This window comes from Coregonus clupeaformis, chromosome 38 (genome assembly GCF_020615455.1).
Source record: "Coregonus clupeaformis isolate EN_2021a chromosome 38, ASM2061545v1, whole genome shotgun sequence".
In the NCBI taxonomy this organism is placed as follows: domain Eukaryota; kingdom Metazoa; phylum Chordata; class Actinopteri; order Salmoniformes; family Salmonidae; genus Coregonus; species Coregonus clupeaformis.
In genome coordinates, this window is record NC_059229.1 from 4,800,933 (window position 1) to 4,816,782 (window position 15,850).

The following is a 15,850-nucleotide window of genomic DNA, read 5'->3' on the forward strand; positions in this document are numbered from 1 at the left end:
ATCTCGGCCGTGAACCCCTGGTATGAAGCCATGCAGGGGTCTTGTCGTTCCCAAACGGCTGAAGCCCACTCCAGCGCTCGACCACGCAGCAACGCAATCACAAAGGCTATCCTAGCCTTGTCTGTGGCATAAGAGTAGGGCTGTAGATCGAACACTAATCCACACTGCATAAGGAAGGAACGGCATCTTCCCAGCTCCCCCTCATATCTATCCGGCGTCGGAACCTTGGGCTCACGGAAGGACACAGCTCCAGAAGCGGCAGGCGAGATGGGTGAAACCGGTAGTGGATCCTCCACCGGAAACTTGCGTTGGTTCTGGACCTCCGTCAGACCGGTAGAAAGGTTCCGAACTGACAACGCGATCTCCTGTAGTACCGTGCTATGATGGCCCAACATCTTCTCCTGATGGGTAATGGCATGGCGAACAGAGTCCAGGTCCGCTGGGTTCATTACTGGCCGGATCGTTCTGTCACGAGTTGCTAAGCCAGAACCCAGAAGCAGACCAGGACAAGGTAAGTAGAAACGAAGGTGAGTGTTTATTACAAATTCAAGAGTGATGTGGAATAATCCAGGGAACAGAGCGGGCGGCGTTGATTAGTTGTTGGGGGTGCAGTGGTTGATCCCATCCTGGGTCGGCAGCCGCCGACCACCAGGCAGAGGTTGGATGAAGGTTCCGGACGGGTGACTGCAGATGGAACAAAACGGGGGTAAGTAAGCAACCAACCAACAAGGTGCAAAAACAACAAAACTAACGCTAGGCTCTAAAACTGATACTCTGGTAAACCTACTGTTCATGGCTAACGATCCGGCAGGGACTGGATGTTAGGCCAGAGCCTAAGAAGGGTGATGATCAGGACCAGGTGTGCAGATAGCTGATGGGATGCAGGTGCGGAAATCAAGAGAGCTCCCCGGAGCGTTCCCGAACCCTCGGGAAACTGGAGATCACGAACAGAAAAACTAGTCACCAGACAGGACCCGACTCAGACTGCCGGGATCGTTACATGTCTACAGTTTGACATAGGCAACATTCCCATTACATCTCTTGGAATACAAAAGCGTGATAAAACACATTTGTCAACATGTTTTTTTATCAGCATTGCATACAGTGGACAGGTATTGAAATTACATAATTACAAGATTAAAATCTTTGCAACATTTACAGCATAAATATATGCCTAAAATACACTGTACTGCAAGTACAGTATAGTTTAAATACACACTTACAGACATAAATGAAACTTGAACAATGTAACTTTTCAGAGTTGATACGCAGAATAATGCAGATGATAAGTACTGAAGAGGACATTATGAATAAGATAATCTGCAAGTAGGCAGTGAAAAGATTCATAAAAGACTGGTTCATACCCCACAAGGTTACAGTAACATAATTACTACAACAACCAGGTGGTATCAACACAGCAACGAAGGGAGTGAGAGAAACAAAGGATGAAAAGGATTGAGGGAGGGCAGAAGTTCCTAAATGTAGACAAAGCTTGGCCATTCTCCTCCAAAAGTCCACCCTTTCCTTGTTGAGTCTTCCGTCCTTTAAAACATATGATTGGCTGAATCTGTCCGTGATAGATCACATGAGGTACCAGGCAGCCAATCCGGCGACAGCAGCCGCCCAGCTGGCCAGAACCATCTGACCAGCAGGATGCCTCAGCAGCAGCATGGCTAACTGACAGGCAAAGTTAGTGTTGCCACTGGCCACTAGCGAGCGAGAGGAGGAAGAGGAGGAAGAGGAGGGGGAGGAGAAGAAAGAGAAGGATAATAATTCAGTCGTACATATTTTAATGTCTATGACCAATATTGAGTGAAAGTTGGCATTGTGACTTCATTCTGTTACTACTGTTAGTACCAAATGTGTTGTCATATGACTTGACATGTCTAATTGATGCCAAACACAGAAAAAGGAGATCTTAAAGTGTGAGAAGTTCCGGCAGGCAGTTTACCCATTTTGGCAGCGTAGTAAGGGCACTTGTTAACGTCTCCGACCATGTCCCCATGACCATGTCCTGGGAACCCTGCGTCCAACACCTCCTCCTTGATGTTCTTCCCTACCTCCTCCAGCTCTGTGAACACCTGGGGACAGGTAAATATCCAACAACATTAAATCAGCATCACACGACAAATTTCGGCATACATTTTATGAGTGTGATGTTTAAAAGGACTAACCATGTTCCCAAACCCTTTCACATAATTTATATTACCCTTATCAAGTGTTATGGCTTCATATCAGTGTTCTTCAAGCTCAAAACAGCTGTTACGTTAACCACAAGACAGCTGTTAGGACACCTAACATATGTCAGTACTATATGTGGTAGATCACTACTAGCATCATGAAATCATAGCCTGATCCACCATCCTGACTAAACCGTGTGAAGCTAAACAGAATGTAAGTTTGCGAGATCAGACTGGTCGAACGAGGCTAATGAAATCCACCCTAATCAATAATATCTTACCTCCATGTTGAACTTGAAGGCCAGGTTAGACTCGGCTATGATCCTCTCCTTGGTCTCCTGGTCCATCTCCAGCTCGTTCATCCTGCTCCTGTACAGCTGTTTAAAGGCCTTGGCGCTGTGGATGCCCTCAAACTGGTAGAAGTGCAGCCCCTCGCCACTAGAGGGCAGCTTCAGCGCCCGCTGTGCCACCTTCATTAGAATAGGGTTAATTAGAATGAATGAATTAGAATCAATTGGAAAATGCTTACACTGATATGTTTAAAATGTTTGTATTATTTTAAAGATGAACTGAAATCACGTTTTGTTGAGTATAAACCTTATCTCAAAGCTAATACAATGTCGTATAAACGTTATTGTGGACTACAATTCAGTTTCTGTGTTGTAAACTGCCCAAGTGCATCATTGTGGCAGTTGTATCGATATAAGTGTGAAATAAACCATTTTATGTACCTTCTTAAGGATCTGACCCCCAGAGAGGTCACCCATGTAGCGGGTGTAGGAGTGGGCCACCAGCAGGACCGGGTCTTCACGTCCCACTTCGTGGATGCGGTCTACGTATGGCTGGGTGCCCGGGGAGCAGGTGACCTGGTTCAATCAATCAATAATTCACTTAATCAATCAAAGTTACCCAGCCTAGACCCCAATGAGCAAGCAGAAGCAGAAGCAGAGGCACATAGGCTTGAAATAAACTCCCTAGAAGGAAGAAACCGAAGACTGATTCACACTATAAGGTCAAACCAAGTCAAGCCGAGCTGTACTGGGTTGGCCTGGTTACACGTCCACCATAGTTACTGTAACTGTGCACTACCAGCACAGTGCGGTTCGGGTCAGCCCTATAGTGTGAACCAGGCACCAGATAGGAACCTGGCTCAGAGGGGTGACCGGGGCCCGCCCTCTTCTGGCTGCACCTGGTTCTCCCAGTCTTCTCCATAGAAGTACTCCAGGTCATGGGCCAGAGCCTCACGTCGGTGCAGCTCAGTGGGGAAGTAGATGGGGGCAAACTGGGGGTGGTCCCTGTTCCTCTCTATCTCCTCCTCCATGGCAGTATACACAAAGTAGAGGGCAGCTGTGCCCCGCTGGAGAGAGGAGTGGAGTGGAGGGGGAGAGAGAGGGAGATAAGAGAGGGTAGGAGAGAGAGAGAGAGAGAGAGAGAGGTGAACTATTAACTCACAGGAAGAGAGAAATGCAGGTCATATTCAGTTCAGTTCTAGTCTATTCAGGAATAGAACTGACTAAGGCATCAAGTGAAATATGCTAATATTACATATACAGTAGCACTATTTCAATGCTGCGTTCTAATCCAACTCAACCAATTGACTGAATAAATGAATCGTTTAAATGAATTTGAGCAGGGGTCAATGTGTAAGATGGTTTGTCTGGGCCTGTCAGTTAACCCATTCTTACCCAGCCCTACAGACTGACCTTAAACAGTTCTCTTTGGATGCGTCCCCTGAGGAAGTCTTTCACAAACTGGCAGTTCTCTGCTCTGTCGTGGGACTCCTTTGTTCCCTCTGCTAGCAACTCTGACAGGTCATCTGGACTGGGGAGGTGAAGAACCGATGGAGGAACAACAGACAGTCACATAGTAAAAAATATGAAATCATTCACAGGTAAAGACATGCAAGCTGACACTCTTGGTCATAAAATAATGAAGTCCTATATCACTATGCAGGTTGGGGAAGACATGGAGTGAAACAGATACAAAGAACAGGTGAAAACTATTCACTGCTAAGAGCATGCAAACATAGCCTATGTTTATATACCATCATGCCAACTCCTTGTTACTCATTATCATACCAACTCCTTGTTACTCATTATCATACCAACTCGTGGTCCTCTGTAGCTCAGCTGGTAGAGCACGGCGCTTGTAACGCCAAGGTAGTGGGTTCGAACCCCGGGACCACCCATACACAAAAAAATGTATGCACGCACGACTGTAAGTCGCTTTGGATAAAAGCGTCTGCTAAATGGCATATTATTATTATATTATAACTCCTTGTTACTCATTATCATACCAACTCCTTGTTACTCATTATCATACCAACTCCTTGTTACTCATTATCATACCAACTCCTTGTTACTCATTATCATACCAACTCCTTGTTACTCATTATCATACCAACTCCTTGTTACTCATTATCATACCAACTCCTTGTTACTCATTATCATACCAACTCCTTGTTACTCATTATCATACCAAACTTCCAATTGTTGTTATTAGGGCCCCAGGTTTTCCCTGACCACCTAATAATTATAATATGCCATTTAGCAGACGCTTTTTATCCAAAGCGACTTACAGTCATGCGTGCATACATTATTATTTTTTGTGTATGGGTGGTCCCGGGGATCGAACCCACTACCTTGGCGTTACAAGCGCCGTGCTCTACCAGCTGAGCTACAGAGGACCTCACCAATAACCCTAAATCATTATGCATAATTTGACATTGAATAGATTAAAAGGGGTGATAGGCAATCCTAATCAATAGGCTACTACTCCTCAGTACCTGAGATCGTCCTCCTCATCCTCTACTTCAGTGATGATCCCCCCCCATTCGTCACACCGTTGGTCTTTGTCGGTTCTGGTACATTCTCTGCAGGCATCTTGCTGGTCTGTCTGTCTGGCTATCTGTCTGGTATGCTGTCCGTCCGTCTGGCTTGTTGGTTGGCAGTCCGTCTGACTACCTGTCTGGCTGGTAAGCTGTCCGTCTGTCTGTCTGTCTGTCTGTCTGTCTGTCTGGCTGGTTGGCTGTCTGTCTGGTTGGTTGGCTGTCCGTCCGTCTGTCTGTCTGTCTGTCTGTCTGTCTGTGTTTTGCTTCTCTGTGGAGGTGAAACAACAAGAGAGGATTGGTATGATGATAGAGGGATGAGACAGAAACCATTAAATGAGGTCCTGACCACAGTAGCTCCGGTGTGCTCCTGTGTTCAAAAGTACTGACACACATGACCCTCTGACATAAGGGGTAGTGTATTACAGTGCTATTATTATGTTCGGACATATCTTTATTTTGGATAGGCCAACAGAAAGTTACAGGTTCCATTCAGACCCATAACATATATTTCTGAATGAGTAGGCTAAGAATTGTATATTTACATAGATATATACATAAACATGCAATCTACAAAATATCATAAAATGTAGATATTTCAATAACTTATAATACATCAAATCAAAACATTGGTCACATGCACAGAATGCTAACTTGCAGCTCTTCCTCAACAGTGCAGAATTAATAATAAAACCAAAGATCCATACAACGCACCGTAGGCTACAGTAGAGTATCAATACAAATAGCATATATGCAACAACTTCACAAATGATCATATACTTCTCTATTTGACCTGTCTACGTGCTGGCAACAACATCGCCTGCCATGAGCGACAGTACACTATCGGACAGTTACAAAACTCACTTACATAGCCGTGAGCTTTGTATAACAAGCCCACATGAGTCTAACGTCAATTCCATTACACTAAAATTATATTTGCACGAATTCTCGGTTGCGCATAGGTACATTCGTAAACTTATATCTATCTCTATATTTTATGACAACTGAACATATATTGATTATTTGTTTACCTTGTAGTAGATATCAGCCGCAGAGAGTGCAGTAGACTGTGTTCATGCAAAGGAGGCGTGTGTTGAGTCACGCCAGCCAACCAGATTGCTTGCCATAACAGAAAGGCAGAATCGAAGCACACGATGATACAAGAGGACACAGCAGCTAGATTGAATCAAAAACGTACTGTAAACAGGGAATTCTAATGGGTGATGCAGTTGGATACAGCTATTATCTCCATTCGCAGAGATCATGTAACCATGTTGTAATTTATTTTCACAGCTGCGGTTAATTGTTGTTTGGACCAGTTCCTTTCCAATTTCTTTTAAATACCAATAGCAAAGCATGAATAAATGGATCAATACAGTTTGCAGTGACATTACCAAGTTAATATCAGGTTAATGTTTCAAGGCCTCAAAACCAAGTTCATATCATCAGAGGAGGGAAACTGTCGGTCCTTTTTCCAGAAGGCAGCACAACCCTCAATTCATTATTCTTATCACCTATTCCACAATGTAGCGCATTTGTACCAGTGATACTGTCTAAACTAGCATTGGTTGGAGTGAAAGCATAACATTACTAACGTTAGCTCCTTAGACATGCAGATTTTCCTCAATTGAATGATTGGAAAGATTTCAAATTAATTGAAGAAACATTCTGCTAAAGGTGAGACAATTTGACCGAGCTAGAACTATCTGAGATATAAGGTTTTGTTGAGGTTAAAACATATTTTTTTTTTTTATGGTGCCCTGAGGAGCACTTCCTTTGAAAATAATACGTACATACTGTGAAATAGTTTGAATTCAAATGACTAATTTCAGTAGCTGTGGCTTTTTGTTGATGTTCTTCGTGTGTGTGCTTGTGCGTTCACTAACCAACGTTGTCTACATTATTCTAGCGTCACAAAATGGTTAAATCTTCCTTGATTACCGGTGTAATCAGGCCAATGACGAAGTAATATATAGAAAACCAAGGTTTTGTTATGTCAAGAGTAAGAAACGCTAAAGATGCATCTATCCCAAATAACGGGTAATAAAGATACCTTAATAGAAAATGACTCAAGAAAACAATGAAAGTCACCCAGTAAAATAGTACTTGGGTAAAAGTCTAAGAGTATTTGTTTTTAAATATACAGTACCAGTCAAAAGTTTGGACACACCTACTCATTCAATGGTTTTTCTTTATTTGTTACTATTTTCTACATTGTAGAATAATAGTGAAAACATCAAAACTATGAAATAACACATATGGAATCATGTAGTAACCAAAAAAGTGTTAAACAAATCAAGATAAATATTTATATTTGAGATTCTTCAAATAGCCACCCTTTGCCTTGATGACAGCTTTGCACACTCTTTGCATTCTCTCAACCAGCTTCACCTGGAATGCTTTTCCAACCGTTTTGAGTTCCCACATATTCTGAGCACTTGTTGGCTGCTTTTCCTTCACTCTGTCGTCCGTCTCATCCCAAACCATCTCAATTGGTTTGAGGTCGGGGGATAGTGGAGGCCAGGTCATTTAATGCAGCACTCCATCACTCTCCTTCTTGGTAAAATAGCCCTTACACAGCCTGGAGGTGTGTTGGGTCATTGTCTTGTTGAAAAACAAATGATAGTCCCACTAAGCCCAAACCAGATTGGATGGCGTATCGCTGCAGAATACTATGGTAGCCATGCTGGTTAAGTGTGCCTTGAATTCTAAATAAATCACAGACAGTGTCACCAGCAAAGCACCCCCACACCATAACACCTCCTCCTCCATGCTTTACAGTGTGAAATACACATGCAGAGATCATCCGTTCACCCACACCACGTCTCACAAAGCCACGGTGGTTGGAACCAAAAATCTCCAATTTGGACTCCAGACCAAAGGACACATTTCCACCGGTCTAATATCCATTGCTCGTGTTTCTAGGCCCAAGCTAAATGTAGTTACTATGTGCATAATCATCCATGTGTCCCACATGTATATTCTCATTTTATTCACAGTGAGCCTGGGAGGAGAATGCCGAACCCTGCATTACCTCACCACCAGGTAAGGAAGGGGAATGGAGAGGTAATTAGAACAGAACAGAGGGAGAGAGAGGACATAACATCTCAATTCATCTTTCCTCGATTCCTTGCATCATATCTCCTCGCCTCCTTTTCAACTGTATCGGAGTATGTAAGTTAGGAGCCGTAATATTGACATAAAAATGGTTATATTTGGCTGCCAAACTTGCTCCCACCATTATGAAATGTAATGTTGTTAATTATTTTGCTTTCCCCATCATCCCGGAATCGAATCAGTGGGGGAAGCAGCGCTCTTGTAACCTGCACAGTTTTCCCCACTATCTCAACACAAGATTTAAATAATATTACACAATTCTAAAATGATTTAATTCAATTGATATTATAACAATATTTATTAGGATCGATGTTAAACTGAAGCTGAAAGACTGACATTCATTAAACAGGTCTTTCTTTTATCTCCCTTCAACAAGCGCTATTATGGTTGGAGGATATAGTGCCTTTAAGATGAGGAAGGACAATGTTTGTTTTCATGAGCATGGCCTTATTTCTATTACAGCATATTGGATGACTGTCATTCATATTCCACTCACCCATTTCAATGTAACATCTATAGGTTTAGGCTACTACATGACACTCAAATTATCCCTATAGCCATCATGAGGTTGCTACAACCTAGCCTATGAATGAAAGTTTACAACGTAGGGGCACAGGTAAAGATAATTTTTAGTAATCAAGGTGACAGACAGTGACACATTGAATAACGCCTTGCACACTCTTGCCTGCATCTAGCTGATCTAGGGTGTAATCATTAGTCCATCAGTTGCAAAAGATAATTTATTTTGGACAAATTCAGGTATGTTAATCCCATTTCGTTTGCTTCCGTTTAAGAAACATTTTTCAACAGAATCGGCAGAATGAATACACCCCTGATTACACGCAAATACAGTTCACTTTCATAGCAGCCACATACAAACAGTATGATCACTTTGCTTGTTGTAATTCCTTCTCGCATCTATGCACTCTCCTACTTTCTCATCTTTTCCCTTTGCTTGTGGACTTCAGTGCACAACACTTCAACTGTCTGTGATCTGGCGAAAAAACCTTTCCAAGCCAAACCTTCATATGATATCCACTAACCACTACACACAGCCTACATCGTTGTCACCATATTATCTAACGTCATAGTCAACATAGCTAATAGAACTAACGTATTAGTAAACCCGCTACAATCAGTCAGCAAGCAGTTTAGCAGTTACACCGGCGGGCCCCGGTGTCAATAAATGTATAAAACCAAAAGCTTACCTTGACTTGGAAGAGTTTCAGTGTTGGATAGCCATAGCCAGCTAGCTAACATAGCGTCCCTCTCTATTTGATCCGGGTGTAGCTAGCTAGCTAAGTAAGTGAAAGTGAAAAAAAAAAGACTGAAATATAGCTAGCTCTCTCTCTCCATCACTCTCTTGCTTCTCCTTAATTTTTGAAGAAATGTATTTGTTCACAAATGTTCAACTATTGTCTTTCTCTCTCTTTGAGTCAACGACTCACCACATTTTATGCACTGCAGTGCTAGCTATCTGTAGCTTATGCTTCCAGTACTAGATTGTGGTCCTCTGTAGCTCAGCTGGTAGAGCATGGTGCGTGTAACGCCAAGGTAGTGTGTTCGATCCCCGGGACCAACCATACACACACACAAAAAAAAAAATGTATGCACGCATGACTGTAAGTCCCTTTGGATAAAAGCGTCTGCTAAATGGCATATTATTATTATTCATTGGGTGGACAAAATGTCAGTTCATGCTGCAAGAGCTCTGATAGGTTGGAGGACGTCCTCCGGAAGTTGCCATAATTACTGTGTAAGTCTATGGAAGGAGGTGAGAACCATGAGCCTCCTAGGTTTTGTATTGAAGCTAATGTACCCAGAGGAGGACAGAAACTAGCTGTCCTCCGGCTACACCATGGTGCTACCCTACAGAGTGCCGTTGAAGCTACTGTAGACCTTTATTGCAAAACAGTGTGTTTTAATCAATTATTTGATGACATGTTAATATATTCAGTATAGTTTTATCTAAAAGGATGGTCCTCCCCTTCCTCCTCTGAGTAGCCTCCACTGGTATATACTGTATCAGTTATCCTGTTAGAGCTTTTGTGCCAAAATCTACTGCAGTGTGGCCAGAGTCAGAGGTGTCGTATGCTGAGGCAGTGAAGAAAGTAGCGGAGGATGGGTCAATGGTGAGGGATCCTGAGATGATACCTGTGAGTAGTAGATCTGTGCCAGCACAGAGGGATAGGCCAACGAGTGATATATGCTTCAGTAAGGTTGGCTTAGCGTTCATAGCAATGGTTATCCACTGTACTGCAGAAATGGAATGTAAATCACAGAAAATAGATGCTGTGGTGGCAGCTGCAGAGAAGTATTTGGGTATACAAGATTTTACTTCAGAAGAGTTACAGGGTGTGTTTAGTTGTGGTGTCCCGTCCTCCCAGGTCCGTGGCATGGTAGGGTCAAAGTATTTTATTTTTATGGTGTTTTTTATTTGTATTTTTATGAAATAGTGCTGTATAGGGGGGGGGGGGAAACAACTAACTGGTTAGTTAGTTGGTACAAATTGTTATTTTATTTTTCTTCCTTTTTTATTTTGTATCACTAAATGTAACATGATTGAACACACAGTCCCGCACAATGCAAACGCTATGGTACCAAAGAAGAAGAGATTGAGAGGCCGTCCTTTTTTTTTTTAAACAACCACCCATACTTGGAGAAATCAGGAAAATTGCATTGCATTAGCTAGGCTGGTGCAGGTCGGCTAGCTGACAGGCTCACTTTCCCGTTGAACTCGTCATCTTTCTTCTCTTATCCGCAGGACATAAAACAATATAGAGGTAAGATGGATGTCGATTTTGTTATTTCTAAAAGATTTCTCACAAAAACAAGCTCTGAGCGTATTTTGCTTTTTGGAACGTTAATGAAATGTTAGAGAAACTGAATAAACAGATTTGTCTTCGTAAAATGTTTTTTATAACATAAGGAACTGACATTTCATCACCGAAGCACAACCTAATTGTACTTTATAAAGTTGTTGAATCAAATTGCAATCACTCTAGAATAATTGTCTTACTTTTTCAACTCGAAAAGGTATTAACAAAACATTGACAAATACTGTTAACTTGTCAAAGGTAGCTATGTAGAAATTGCTCTGGTTGCTGAAATTCTAATGGTTCTCTTATTTCAGTTTATGTGACAAAACAAGCTATCCATTGTACCATTATAAAACGCTGTGAAACAAATTTTCAATAACTCAAAATATAGTATTTTTAGCTATTTGAAGCTTGTGTACAAAACCGAAAGTTAAAAGACCCAAAAATGAAACTTAAGGACGGGAAACATAGAAACATACGCACATAGAACGCATCTACCGCTTCTCAGACGTGCTTTCAATGGGAGTGACAGATCTACAACTCACATTTTCAGTCTTGTTTGTGTGTGTGCCCATTGTTGTACTTTCTATTCTAGCATCATAAAATGGCTGCCAATCCTGATTACCAAGCAATTGATTTGCCAAGAGATAGAGATAAAGAAAATAGGGGTTCTGTGCCAGGGGAAACGGATAAAATGCTGGCAACCCAAGTAACTGATAACATGAGCTCTGATGAAACGAGGTAAGAGGAGTATCCTATGAAATATCTATAGTCAGGAAAGTGTTACCAATTTAATTATGTGAAAGAAAAACTAGCCATTTTAGAACAACATTTGAGCTATAAAATTGCATGTTTTGTGATTGTATTCCATTATAAATATGAACAGTTATGTCCAAATAAAGTAGGCTTTTAACTCAAGCTGGAGTTGAAAATGTTATTGTGTTTGTATCAGGGAAGGAAGTAAAAAAACACCAGTGTCTTACAACATGGATAGTGATCGGTCCATGCGTCAACCAATAACATTCAACAGTGGAATCCTTACATCTGTGAAATGGTGAGACACTGTCTTCTGAAATATTGATGTAAAACATTCATCCAAACCTCTTTGTTTTGTTGTACTTTAATAACAGAGTTGGCTCACAAACTGACCTGCAAACTTCTACTCTCCTGAAAAAAATAAACATTAACTAGACAAGATTACTTTTTAGAGATCCAACCACTTTTGACAAACATTTCAGACCCTGGTCTTCAGTCTCTCTCTTGCTCTGTTGTTGCTAGGAGCCAGCAGGTGAAGACAGAGTGCTCAGTGTTTACAGTCGGCTCAACAGACAGTGAGGTTGATTTATATGGATCTGGTCTTCATATAAATCAGAGGTACAGTATGTAAGCCCATAATGTAAACCAGATATACACCTTTGTTTTGGTGTTATGAGGAAGCCTAGCCTGAGCTATTTATTGATTTCTTATAGTGTAAAAGTGTTTGTTGTTCATAGTACTGAATGCTGTCTTATTTACTATCCTGTACCATGATGGGGTGGCAGATAGCTGGGCCAGTAACCAAAAGGTTGCTGGTTCGAATCCAGCGACCAATCTGTCGATGTGCCCTTGAGCAAGGGCACAATTAACCCTAATTGCTCCTGTGAGTCACTCAAATGTAAAAAAAAAATACAATGTCAAATGAAATGCTGTTAATCCTTTGCTATGGATATGCATGTGTTCTAAACACTTAATGAGTAAAATTACCCTATCAAATAAACTTGCATGTAACGGGTGGCTTCATTCAGCTTTAACCTTTCTACAGCCCTACCTTTGAGGACCCTGCTTTAGGCCAGATGCAAGATAGGAGAATAGTACATCGTATCAGACTGGACTGTACCATATGTATGCAGCGCAGTGACAAAGCTGTGAAGTTCTGCGAGGATTGCAAGGCTACTTTCTGTGAGAACCATGTTAGAGACCACTACCAGGCCCCAGGACTGATGAAACACACATTGGTGGAGGCCACTGAAGGATGGAAAACCATTCCAAATGTAGACGATCACGTCCATGAAACGTATGTTGGAACAGAACAAACTGCGACTCAGGTTTGTGTGAAATGTCTATTTGGTCCCCTGATAGAAATGGTCAAGAAAGGTATTGACTAGGGTTGCAAAATGACGGTAACTTTCCTTAAATTCCCCAGTTTTCCAGAAATGAGGATTCCGGATTTCCTCCTTATTTCCTCCTTATTCCGGGAATCTTCCAACCAAGATTTCTGGAATTTCCTGTGAATTTGGGAAAAGTTACCAAAAATTAGCAATCCTAATAGTGACCTACAGTACATGATGTACTTACATGACTCTCCTTCGTAGGTCTGCTCATGGAAAACAGCCTTCTTTTCCAGTCTTCTGGGGATTCTCATACTGGTACTTGCCCTGGTAGGCCTTGTGTGTTATACACACCTGTGTGTCTCTGTACACGGTGAGTTTATTCATGGTTATTTCTTTATTTCTCGTTCTGTCCCAGTATTAATATTTTTCACTTATTCAATTTAACATTTTAACTTTTACCATTTTAAAACCTCTTTTAAATGCCCCGCATGCATTTCTGCAGGGTCTGAGGTGGGATTTCAGCAACGGATTGTTCTGCTGGGGAAGACTGGATCAGAGAAGAGAGCAGCAGGAAACACCATCCTGGGGAGAGAGGCATTTAAAATGGAGGCTTCACCTTTGTATGGGTCAGAGTGTGAGGAACAAGATGCTGTTGTGGGCCGAAATAACATAACTATGATTAACACCCCAGATGTGTTGCCGTCTGAGGAAGTTGCAGGTAAAGTAGCTGAATGCATCAACATCTCAACACCTCACGTCTTCCTGCTAGTGATCAGGCTGTGCAATTGGTGCACAGAAGAGGAGAAGAATACTGTCAAATGGATGAAGGAGAACTTTGGGGAGGAGGCCCTTAAATACACCATGGTGCTGTTCACTGGTGGAGACCAGCTAGAAGGGAAACCAGTGGAGGAGTATCTAATGGACAACAGTGATCCCCTAAAACTCCTCAGTATGTGTGGTGGCAGACATCACGTCTTCTATAACAAAGACAAGAATGAGCTCACTCAGGTCACAGAGCTGCTGGAGAAGATAAATGGATTATTGAATGAGAATAGGGGATACTATCATGTGACAAACATCTTGACCCGGAGGGAAGAGGAGATCGGGAGGAGGGAGAAGGCTCTGAGAAAGATACTAGAACAGGAGGTTAGAAAGAGGGATGCAGCCATAGCAACGATAAGAGAGGAGGAGGTTAGAAAGAGGGATGCAGCCATAGCAACGATAAGAGAGGAGGAGGTTAGAAAGAGGGATGCAGCCATAGCAACGATAAGAGAGGAGGAGGGGAAAAAGAGGGAGACTGAAGAGAGAAAAGAGAGGGAAGATGAAGGGAGGAAGGCCATTGATGATCTGGCAGTGAAAGTCTCAGGCTCAAAAATGTATGTAGGAGTAACGGTGATCACAATGATCATCTTAATTGTCCTTTAATGATACTAATCTGAACATTAGGGAGTCTCCATGCATCATCTCTTTGTAGAGCAGGGTGACCTCTGAAAACAAAACAAGTTTACAGATGAAAATTATTAAAAGTTAATTGATCAATTGTTGATCAATACGTTCATTGATTAATTGTTAGAAGTGGTTTTATATATTCTTTAAGAACATATCTCCCATGAAAACCTGGTGTTTAGAGAAATCTGCACTTTGTGTTATGGAGAATTACCAAAGGGGGAGCGGGGCTTCTTTTCTAATCTCTGGATGCCATGGAGTGATTTCTACTGTAAGAGTCACTGTAATGGAAATCAAGGTTAACTCTTTAAATGCTTCAGTTTAAAACTACATTATTGATTTATTGATGTTTGACAAGCTGGATTTAAACAGAAAGTGAAGTCTGCTAAATGATGTAAATGTAGATGTAAGTGAGAGGCAATTATTAACAATTTGTTGACTGTAATGACCATTTGAATGATTTGAATAAAGCTGATTATTAATCGAGAACTCTCTCCATTCAGTCTGTCTACTAACTGTCTGACTGCCCAGTAGAGGTCAGGATAGTCAAGGATATTACTCTGTTTTTCTACTGATTATTTTACACATTGTCCCAAAATCAGGGCCCATATTCACAATGAGTCAGAGTAGGAGTGCTTATATAGGATCAGTTTAGCCTTTTAGATCATAATGAATCAGAGGGGAGACCTGATCCTAGATTAGCATTCAAACTCTGAGGGGACCTGATCCTTTCATCATGTATGTTACCTACTGCTCCCCCTTTTAAATGCCTGTTATCTTTGTTTATGTATTACATTTTGATTAAATGTATTTAGATTGATTAACGCTTCATAGTGGAAATCTGTTTCTATCCAGTCTGTCAATTATAGTGAGTCATCCAGTTACTTACTGCCCCTCTAATGCTGCATTCATAACCAAGTGGGAAGGTGGTATTTATCCATTCGACTGGGAAAAATCTAATTGAACGCCCCTCCTACTGGTAATTACTAGTGGGAAACTCGTCTATCATCCCTGAACTCCAACTTCTCCCACATGCTGACCTCTGACGTCACCTACTAAGGAAATTACCTTGATAACAGCATTTTCGGCAGTTAAATGCAACAACAATAAAACAAAAAACTATAATAAGCAGTCTATTAATATGATTTTTGAACACTATAATTGGTTGTATAAGAAATGTATATGTTGGGGGACAAGGAAGGGTAAAGATCATATTGAATTATACATTTCTTATACAGCACGATAGCTGTACCTTTAGTTTATGGTTGACGCAGCTTGTTGGCCATTTGCCAATCAACGAGTTCAAAGCACGTGAATGCTTCCAACTGATGTTTACGAATTGCTGGACCCAGTTTAAATGTCCTTTAATAA

The 15,850-nt window shown here is 41.5% G+C and overlaps 2 protein-coding genes across 3 annotated transcripts; one reads left to right on the top strand and one right to left on the bottom strand.

Annotated features, from left to right (window-relative positions):
• Positions 1–1,003: 1,003 nt before the first annotated feature.
• Positions 1,004–6,619, bottom strand: hmox2a (heme oxygenase 2a). Its single transcript, XM_045211675.1, has 8 exons — positions 6,603–6,619; positions 4,966–5,205; positions 3,884–4,001; positions 3,370–3,537; positions 2,912–3,046; positions 2,462–2,650; positions 1,952–2,081; positions 1,004–1,709 (listed from the first exon to the last, which is right to left on the bottom strand). The coding sequence occupies exons 1-8, from the start codon at positions 6,617–6,619 to the stop codon at positions 1,582–1,584; spliced, it is 1,125 nt and encodes a 374-aa protein (XP_045067610.1). The 3' UTR covers positions 1,004–1,581.
• A 4,190-nt stretch (positions 6,620–10,809) lies between these two features.
• On the top strand, positions 10,810–14,968 carry LOC121553826 (immune-associated nucleotide-binding protein 3). Of its 2 annotated transcripts, XM_041867210.2 has the most exons (8): positions 10,810–10,907; positions 11,539–11,684; positions 11,896–11,997; positions 12,222–12,317; positions 12,745–13,027; positions 13,295–13,403; positions 13,536–14,179; positions 14,225–14,968. In XM_041867210.2, exons 2-8 carry the CDS (start codon positions 11,548–11,550, stop codon positions 14,456–14,458), a joined length of 1,605 nt encoding a protein of 534 aa, XP_041723144.1. In that variant the 5' UTR covers positions 10,810–10,907; positions 11,539–11,547; the 3' UTR covers positions 14,459–14,968. The 2 variants fall into 2 exon arrangements, with proteins under 2 accessions (XP_041723144.1, XP_041723143.1); XM_041867209.2 differs by having other exon boundaries at positions 10,814–10,907; positions 13,536–14,968.
• The last annotated feature ends 882 nt before the right edge of the window (positions 14,969–15,850 follow it).

Excerpts from the sequence above, each read along its gene's own strand:
- hmox2a (XM_045211675.1), bottom strand. Across the intron at positions 3,047-3,369 it reads GAGAAGACTGGGAGAACCAG|GTCACCTGCTCCCCGGGCAC; the intron begins GTGCAGCCAGAA and ends TGATTGAACCAG. Across the intron at positions 2,651-2,911 it reads GGGGTCAGATCCTTAAGAAG|GTGGCACAGCGGGCGCTGAA; the intron begins GTACATAAAATG and ends ATTCTAATGAAG.
- LOC121553826 (XM_041867209.2), top strand. The coding sequence starts at position 11,548 with ATGGCTGCCAATCCTGATTACCAAGCAATTGATTTGCCAAGAGATAGA. Across the intron at positions 13,028-13,294 it reads CAGAACAAACTGCGACTCAG|GTCTGCTCATGGAAAACAGC; the intron begins GTTTGTGTGAAA and ends TCTCCTTCGTAG. Across the intron at positions 13,404-13,535 it reads CCTGTGTGTCTCTGTACACG|GGTCTGAGGTGGGATTTCAG; the intron begins GTGAGTTTATTC and ends GCATTTCTGCAG.